Source organism: Engystomops pustulosus, chromosome 4 (assembly GCF_040894005.1).
Source record: "Engystomops pustulosus chromosome 4, aEngPut4.maternal, whole genome shotgun sequence".
Taxonomy (NCBI): domain Eukaryota; kingdom Metazoa; phylum Chordata; class Amphibia; order Anura; family Leptodactylidae; genus Engystomops; species Engystomops pustulosus.
Window position 1 is genome coordinate 107729140 of NC_092414.1, and position 9390 is coordinate 107738529.

Consider the following 9390-nt stretch of genomic DNA (forward strand, 5'->3'; position numbering starts at 1 on the left):
AAAATTTGGGATGCATTTCCAAAAGTAGACGTGCAAGAAGCAAAAGTAGTAAAGAGAACAGACCTCCCCTATGGATCGGAAGTCTGACTCCTTACTTAAGAAATCCTAGGCAACAGCAATGTTAAACATGAAGACTAACATTTCGGCTACATCTGTGGCCAGAACCCTTCTGTTTTGGCTCATTGAATTTGAAACGCATATAAACAACACAGACCAAGAGAGACTCTACTATAGAATCTACCTCTTCTGCAGTTGGCCACCAGATTTCTGGCAGACGCTTACGCCGAATTCATCCGGTTTTCTGCCATACATCGTGCAATTTGGCTAAAGCAGTGAAACGGGGACATTTGCTCAAAGACCAAACTTTGCAATCCACCTTTCTCAGGAGAATTTCTGTTCGGTCCAGAATTAGACACTATATTAGAAATGGCCACGGAGAAGAAAAAAAGGCTTTCCAGTAAATAAACCAGTGCCAAAAAAGACTTAAGGTCTATATGCAGCCCCAAGGGTATTTACAAAGTAACGGCATAAATCATGGCTCACCTAAGATTAAAAGGCATTACCATAGTCCCATACCTAGACTACCTTCTGGTTATAGCAGACTATAAAAACCACTTAGTCAGTTCTTGACGCGTGACTCTTTCTATATTAGAAAACCTAGGATGGCTGATAAATGTAGAAAAATCCGACTTGACTCCCAACAGAGAGAAAACGTTTTTGGGCACTATGCTGAATTCTATGAAACAAGTGTCTTTTCTTTCCTGGTAAAAGGTATCCAGCACCCAGATACCCATTTCTAGGGAAGGAAATACAGCACTACAGGGAAAGCAATGAAGCTTTTGGGACAATAGCCTGTATTCCAGCAGTGGCTTGGTGTCCGAACCACTCAAGAACCTTGCAGAAGTGGATCCTAAGCACCTGGGACAAAAGTTCAGCCTCTTTGGACAAGCAAATTCTCATTCCAACAATATTGAAGAAAGATCTATCCTGGTGGTTACAGTAGGAAAATCTCCAAAAAGGGATATTATGTCACTGACAACCTCTAATAACACTACAGCAATACAGACCAATGCTAGTCAGTTAGTCAGGTTGGGGAACATGCTTCCTAAACTAACTTTCACAGGGTCTTTGGTCCAAAGATGTCCAGATGCAGTCTTCAAATTACCAAGTATGGGAGGTCCTGATCTCAAATCTGTCCCATCTAAGAAATCATCACCTCCAAATTTTTGCTGAAAACTTAACGACAGTTGCCTATTTAAGAAGACAAGGGGGGAAAAAAATCTCCTCTCCTATCAATTTTTAAAGGATTTTTTCTGGGCAGAGAAAAACGCTCTTTCCATCGCAGCTACTCGGCTCAAGGGAACAAAGAACTTAGTGGCAGATTACTTGAGTAGACGAAGACTGTCACAAAACAAATGGTGCCTGAACAAGGAAATATTCCTTCACTTAACATCTCTCTGGGGGTTTCCGCAGGTGAATCTATTTGCCACAAAAGAGAACACAAATTGTCATCATTTCTTCTCACTAGATGCCAGAAACCTGAACCAAAAACTGGATGCATCCAGCCAAGAATGAAAAATGCAATTGGCCTATGCCTTTCCCCATATTTCTCTATAATACTTTGCGTTCTTTGGAAGATTCTTACAGACAGCTGTTGTTCTTTCCTGAAGTCCATGGCCATGCAGGACCAGATTCCATTACCATCAGAAGATGATCTTCTTTTCCAAGGACCACTACTCCATCTGGATCCACGGAAACTCAGACTGGCAGCATGGATCCTGAATGGGAACTCTTCAGCTCACAGGGCATGTCAAGGTAAGGTAATTGCAACTCTAAAGTAGGTAGTAACATAGGTGGGTGAAACACTTTATTACAGCCTCTACTAGACTCCAGCCTAAATCTTTCAGGAAAAAACTTATTTGGGATCTGACTTTGGTTCTAAATACCATCTCTCAAGATCCTTATGAATTTATTGAAAAAAAACTATTAGACTCTTGACTCGTGTCAAGAAACTGTGTTTCTCATTGCTATCACTTTTGAAAGAGGTCTTGGGGAACTCCAAGCTCTCTCTATTAAGGAATCCTATCTGAAGATCTTGGAGGATCGTATAATACAGTAATAACACTTGATAGCTATATCTATCATGTAAAATCAGGACTCAGAGCTCATTCTACATGTACAGTTTCGACTTCTTGGGCCAAAAGAGAAGGAGCATCTTTGGAGCAAATTTGTAAAGCCACAACTTGGTCGTCAAGCACCACATTTGCAAAACATAACAGACTGGACATCTCCCAGAATGTCAGACCTTGCCTTTGGAAGGAAAGTCCTACAAGCAGTAATCATACCCTAAGTACCAAATAATTTGGTACATGTCAGAACTCGCAAATTGTTCTGATGGGATAAGGTTTCAGGCTTCTGTGCTGGAAAAACACAAACAGAGCTGCCTGTGATTGACAGCTCCCTTTCTTATCTTCGGGAAAGCTGGGTGTGTGTGTTTGAACTCGTTTTGTCTGCAGCTGCGGTTTGAGTGATGGCAGACTGAACCAGTCAGTGCTGGAGGTAGTGTCCATTACTGCCTTATATTTTGCCCGGCCCCTCCATTGGGTGCTGGTTATTCAGTCTTCTGTGTTCTCTAGTGCTCTTGCTATTGTGTCTCTTGCTATTCTGTGTAGTGACTACTGCTTTGCATACTGACCATTCTATTTGCCATACGATTCTGTACCTTTTTCGCAATCTTAGTTTTGACCTGGTTTGTTTGACCCCACTTGTCTGTTTGTATCTGTTGTTTGTCCCTCAGTGTCATTTATTTCTCAGTGTGACCCCACTTTCCCTGTCTCAGACTTGTGTTGGTTTTGTGTATCAGTGTGAACACTTGTCTAGTTCTGTATTCCGGTTACCTGTCCGCTCCACGATCCAGCGGCTGCCAGACGAAGTAAGTCTTCCCTGACGGCATCTGTATTCCTTCTCATTATGTTTGATTTGTATAAATACAACATAAAATACATCTATCCCGGTGTGGTTATTTGGTAGTCACTGGCAGGCAGATGCCGGGTGGTGCCTTTTAACCTCTCTTCTTCCTGTCCCCTTAGAGGTCAAGGGGCATCCTCCAAGTAAGCTGTCATCGATCACTAATGGAAACTGATTTACTGGTAGGTACTAAATCTCAAGGATGTTGTCCTCAGGCTTTCCTCCGGCCCGAACTCCTTCCAGTCAACGAGAAAGTACTCCCTCTAATCGACTTCATGTCCAGGACCTCTTTGACTTCATAGACATTGTTGAAATCAGCCACAGGAGCAGGAGGAGCTTTTTGCCGGGAGAAACTATTCAAGATTACCGGTTTCAAGAGGGAGACATGAAAGGAGTTTGGGATGCGCATAGTGGGAGGGAGACGAAGTTTGTATGCCATGGGGTTAATGCGCTTTAGTATCTCGAATGGACCCAGAAAACGAGGACAGAGTTTGTAGCCCGGGGATCTTCAGATGGACATACCTGGAGGACAGCCAGGTATGGAGAGAAAACTGGAGGAGGCCTGCGTCTCCTGTCGCCCTGTGTTTTCGTGCGGGCAGATGTCCGAAGTAGACATCTGTCTACCGTTCCGCACCTCGTGAAAAGATAGATGTCCTATTTTTCCCCAGAATACAGCGACGTGACCCATGTTTCTCTATGGTGAGGGGCGGGGTGAGCAGTGCTACGGTACGGCGGGCACATATTAGTGTGAAAGTAGCCATAGATTGTATTACACTACACAGCTTGGTGTCATCTGCAAAAATAGACACAGTGCTGTTCAATCCTACCTATCATTAATAAATAATGGAAACAAACTTTTACACCATTTTACAACACATAAGAAATGGAATAAAAATTGACCAAAATGTTGCACAAACCTCAATTTTTTTGCACAGATTTGTTTGATTTTTGAAAATGTTTTAAAACAGAATTAAACCTAAATAAATTTGGTATCACCGTGATCGTACCGAACCAAAGAATAAAACAGAGGTGTTATTTGGAGAGCACGGTGAAAGCCGTAAAAATTGAGCCCACACGAAAGTGACACGAACATGTTTTTTTTTTTTTCAATTTTTACACGTTTGGAATTTTTTATCAGCTTTACAGTACATGGCATGGCATAATAAATAATGTGATGAAGAAGTAAAATAGGCCCTCACACAGCTCTGTACACCGAAAAATGAAAAAGTTATGGATTTTTGAAGGTAGAAAGAAATGAGAGAAAAAACCCTGCGTCCTTAAGGGGTTAAAGTTCAATATTTTAGAATTTACCACATGTTTTTGCATTTTACATTTTAATAGGAAATAATGTTATGTTATGATCGCTGTTCCCAAGGATTTCCCGGACAATGACATTTTGGTCAATTTCCGCATTGCTAGAAATCACAAGGTCCAACAAAGCATCACCTCTTGTGCGATCTTCTACAACAAACAGTCATCTGGTGAGGTGCTCTCATTTGGGGGCTTTATAAAAGTTGAATTACTGATAAGACCAATTGTAGACATCTCTGCTGATCTCTTGGATTAGGACATGTGAACATCACAGTGATGTGACACCCTCCCCTCCACCTTTGAATAAGAGGAGAGAATCACTCTATACAAGCAGTTATTTTGGTGAACTGAAGTTGTCATTGTTTTACATAGATGTGTTGTTTGTCCGTATTGTCACCATGTTAAAATCAACTTGGCGCAGGACTTGGAAAGATCAGCTAATTCTAGACCAGTCTCAAGGTTCTACAGACAGCCAGTTGTTTTTGACTAGCACAGAAAATGATGTCCTGGTCGAGTATAATCTGGATGTGGACCAGAGAAGATTTCTGGAGACCAGTGAAATGTGGATAATTGATGTTTATTAAAAAGTTATGTAACTTGCTAGATTTGTACATTCAAAAATATTTTTCTTTTGACCAGACATCCCCATTTAGTTATGGAAAGTTAAAATTCTCCACAGACCTCCACACATCTTTCCGTCGCTGCAGGCCCCACCAAACACTCTGCATTTGAAGACTCTGCCTTTATTTATTTTCCCTGTTTTCCATTTCTCTCTGCTTTACTTCCTAGTACAGCATCACAAGACCAGCCAGGGACAGAGCCGTCTCATTATCCTCTCCATGATTATTCTACCTACCACCGTCTGGGAGGCTGAGCTGTGAGCTCTTCTTTATAACTGTATGAGAGGAATCTGTTTAACCAGCTCAGGTGCGTGTTCTGCATCGACAATGGGGGAGAGAAACTAAAAGTGTTCAAACTTCACTACAACACATTCTCAAAATGATCTCATGTTGAATAGAAACCTTGGCATGTTTTAAGTCCATCTTACCCAACTTCGCACCTCCTATTAGGTGGCTTACCTTTACAATAGCAAGCATTTTAAAATGCTTACAAAATTTGGCTTTTTTTGTTTTTTTTTCTCAATATTCCTCAGTTTTACAGAGTGCATTTAATAGCTATTTTTTTCGGAATAGCTATGTAATTTGTAACTATTATTATTTGTGAGAAATGCCAAATTTTGAGTGGAATGTCACTTTAATTCTGTGAGATTTGATTTTATAACAACTACATATCAGCGTCTTCTTAGACCCTTCCTTAAAGGGTCATGACTGTAAGCTGGTGACAGGTTCCAATTGCCTATGCTATGCTGATTTAAAAAATGCATTAGTCAGCATTCTGTATCATTTTGATAGTTTATATAAAATTAGAGCCCCTTTCACACTGCCCATGTGTGGACTTATATCTGGCCGCACCCTACATGTGCCCTATGGCCCCTTTTTCACACAAATGTATGATTACTCCAGTCCTGTATTTCAGTGTGGTATGAATCCGTATACATGTGACATTTTGCATCCATATGTGCATGTATGTCACTATCTGTAGCATATCCATATTATTGGCTGGCTGACTATTGGCTGACTGACAGCATGCACCTCCCACTGGTTCTGGTCTCCTTGGATACTGCACCTATAGACAGCAGCATACGGTGCATGACCATATGCAGCACGTATGCATCACATATTTTAAATGTTCCCATAGACTTCTATGTGTATAGAACAGAAATATTGGAGAAAATAGGACATTCTCTATATTTTCTTACGCCTTGCTCACGGTACATAGGACAATAAAGCCATGTAAATGGATGGCCGTAGTGCCCATTGAAATGAATGAGGCTGTATGCTACCTGTATTAAAACGGTATGGATAGCATACAGCCATTTTTAGAAGTTTGAGTGAAAGAGGCTTAATTCACATTACCTGGCTCCCTGCCAGCAGCATGTGGCGAGTCCTGGGGGGGACTGGTAGCCTGTGTGTGCTTGTGTCAGACTTCTCTCCACCAAACTCATGCTCAGGAGAGAAAGAATGCATGAGAAGATACAGAATATATAAATGTGGGCAGAAAATAAGGTTTTTGGGGATGTAGTCAAGGTGAAGAAGTAAGGGTGAACACCGCCTAACTGCGCAACATATTGAGCCACATTAACTAAGTGTTTGAACTGTATTTTCTGTCTAACTTTGCACTGAAAAGAACGTGGAAACCGCTTGCACATGTATTTATAAAGTGTCTGCGCGATTATAGTGTCCTGGCTGCACCAAAAAATTCTGCATCTAAAGGAGCGTCTGTGCATGACCATACAACTCGACAGAATTGTGTTGCATGTTCTATGTTAAAGATGCATTAAATAATAATTGGTGCACACTTCCCGAGTAGCATATTGATAAAGACTTTTGCCACTTTTGATGAATCCTGGGCACTCTGCACACTCCCCAGGCAAACTGAACATAGCACAGTTTTTACTACTTTTCACAGTGGCCCATTCTCTTGCATATTCACATCCTGGTTTGCAGTAAGAAGAATGTAAATGAAGTAGGGTATGTAAATGTATGTCACCATTTAACTGTAATGTATGCAGATATATTCATTATTGCTAGAAAATTCTAATATAGTTGGTTCTACCTGCCACAGAGTAATTCAAATTTGACAACAAAGTGATCACTACTGTAACCCAATAATCCCTGCACTTTCACACCAACAGAACAGATTGTGAGCTCCTAGGGTAAGTGCTGCTGATTTATGTTGAATCAGAGCAAGCAAAGATCTTGGGAACAGTAAAGATCTGTTACATGCAATACATTAGAAATGTTTGCATCTTATTATAACATAATGACTGCAGTTAATTTGCTGCAATCATAATATCCCTTTAAAACCACAAAATGTGCAAGATTAAGATCAACCTTTAAAATTGGTCCATTTTTATTAAAGAAGGAAAAAATGTCCATTATACCTTATAAATTAGTCTTATGATTTACAGTGTAAGAAAATATGAATTGAGAGATCAAAAGACTGTACATTGTAAATTCATCAGGTCTCCTACTGTTAAGAGTTAGAAAACAGCTTATGTTCTGTGGGTTAGTGGACTGTGAAATGGAGAAGGTTCCTAGAGGTACATAAGTTCATTTCCTAATATCACTCTTTCCAAGTCCATGCAACTTCTTTTGTAGTCTTGTAAACAGGAGGAGTAACTTGAAGTCCCTTGTGTCTGCTGGAAGCTCTAGTCTAGCGCACATGAGGCTTCAGTGTTATACGTACCGTATCCGGAGCAGCACCTTGGACAGCAGGTCCTGGTAGAAACTTAGAAATATCCAGCCTGGAAGATACATGAGGGTGACCAGGCCCATGAAGTTCAAGGGGTAATGCGAATAATCCCAGGAACAGGCATTACAAGTACGGAGTCCTAAACCCCACGAAAACTCCCAGGTGTAGACAAAGAGGATGTAGACCGGGAGTCTCCTCCAAGCCCCCCAGCCCCGGCCATAGCACAGGTAGAAGAAGAGTCTCTCCACCACCAGGCTGCAGCTCCCGTACATAAAGAAGGACCACAGAGACGTGTGGCCGCTCACCGGACTCCCCGGCTTCTCCAGGAGGTTGAAGGCGGACGTGAAGAAGACTTCGTCCATGAAGCCGTGCATGCCGAAGAAGATGAAGCGCAGGATGAGCGGCAGCCGGGGGGCAGCACTAGGCTGCCCCTCCCCGCCCTGGTACCGCAGCCGCAGGACGCTCCGGAGGAAGACTTGTGAGTAGTAGATGGCCAGGGCATACTGCAGCCCCAGCTCCGCCGCGCTCAGTGCCCGCTCCTGGGGGCAGCTCTGCAGCAGGGTCTTCCGGAGCAGGATCTGCAGGCCCACGAACACCGACGGGTAGAAGACGAAGTGGAAGGCGAGGGCATTGTCCGGGAAGCTCTTCCTCTGCAGGTAGATCTTCTCCAGAGCCAGGTGGGCGAGGGCATGCAGCAGGCAGCGGTATGGCGAGGAGAAGCCCAGCAGCTGGTAGTCGTGGCTGTGAGGCAGGCGCCGCATGCAGGAGCTCAGCACATCCAGGGTCAGGCCGTGCATGCCATAGAAATACAGCCTCATCCATAGTGGCAGCGGCTGCGAGATGCCCCGGGCTCTGACCACCTGCCGCTTCCTGCCCATACTACAGCTGCATAGTGATGCCCTGCGCCTGGCACTCAGCGCCCCTCCTCGCGTGCACCTCGCCTCCCCCCAGCACAGTCACCTCCAGCCCTGGCTTCATACCACCCGTGCCCAGGCTTTGTTCTCATGATTGCTCAGGGATCAGATTGCAGGGAGAGCAAAGGCTTATTATCCATCACCTGGTCATTCTTCATGTTATACAGGACTCACCTTCCCGGAGTGTACTAGACATTACACAGACCAGTAAATGTCTTCTAAAAATGGACATCTAATAATCCATCTAATGATTTTTGATGCAGAGTAAGGGCAGAAAAGTAAACTTTTTGCTGAGGAGACAGTGGCCACATTTACCAAAAACAGTGCAGTGTGTACTATGTGCAGTTTGCCTAAAGAGTGTGCAGGGGGCGCCAGATTCATGAAATGAGGTTCCTGTTCTGCATGAACCTGGTGCTTCCTGCACTGCTCCAACAGAGTGCACCAACTATTTTTTGGTGCACCTTTAACACATTTCTGTAGGATCTTTAGATCTGTAAGAACTTAAAAAACAAGAAAACAAGTGTCTGAAAGCAAAATAGTTCTGGTTGCTGTGGCCAACTAACGCAGTTATGTTCTCAGACAATCCTGATAAATCTCCCCGATTGTTTTTTATCTAGTGTTTTTCCTTCTTATGTTTTTTGGACAGTGCAGCAGTTTATGTAAATGAATAAGACTGTAGCTGTAGTTATAGCTTCTGAGCACAACATGGTACAGGGAGATAACTGTTTCCGGCTCCATGCCCCATGTTTATGACAGGCTGAACAGCTAATTGAAGGGATTGTCTGAGAGTAACTATTAAAGTGAGGTAGCCTGGGGTGGGTTGTATAAAGAAATAAAGCTGTACTCACCTTGTCCGTCACTCCTAGTGCCCCACACCGCGGTC

The 9390-nt window shown here is 43.0% G+C and overlaps 1 protein-coding gene across 1 annotated transcript; it reads right to left on the bottom strand.

Annotated features, from left to right (window-relative positions):
* Window positions 1-7229: 7229 nt before the first annotated feature.
* TMEM229A (transmembrane protein 229A) lies at window positions 7230-8584 on the bottom strand. The gene has a single exon (XM_072147026.1). It carries the CDS (start codon window positions 8469-8471, stop codon window positions 7578-7580), a length of 894 nt encoding a protein of 297 aa, XP_072003127.1. The 5' UTR covers window positions 8472-8584; the 3' UTR covers window positions 7230-7577.
* Window positions 8585-9390: the final 806 nt, after the last annotated feature.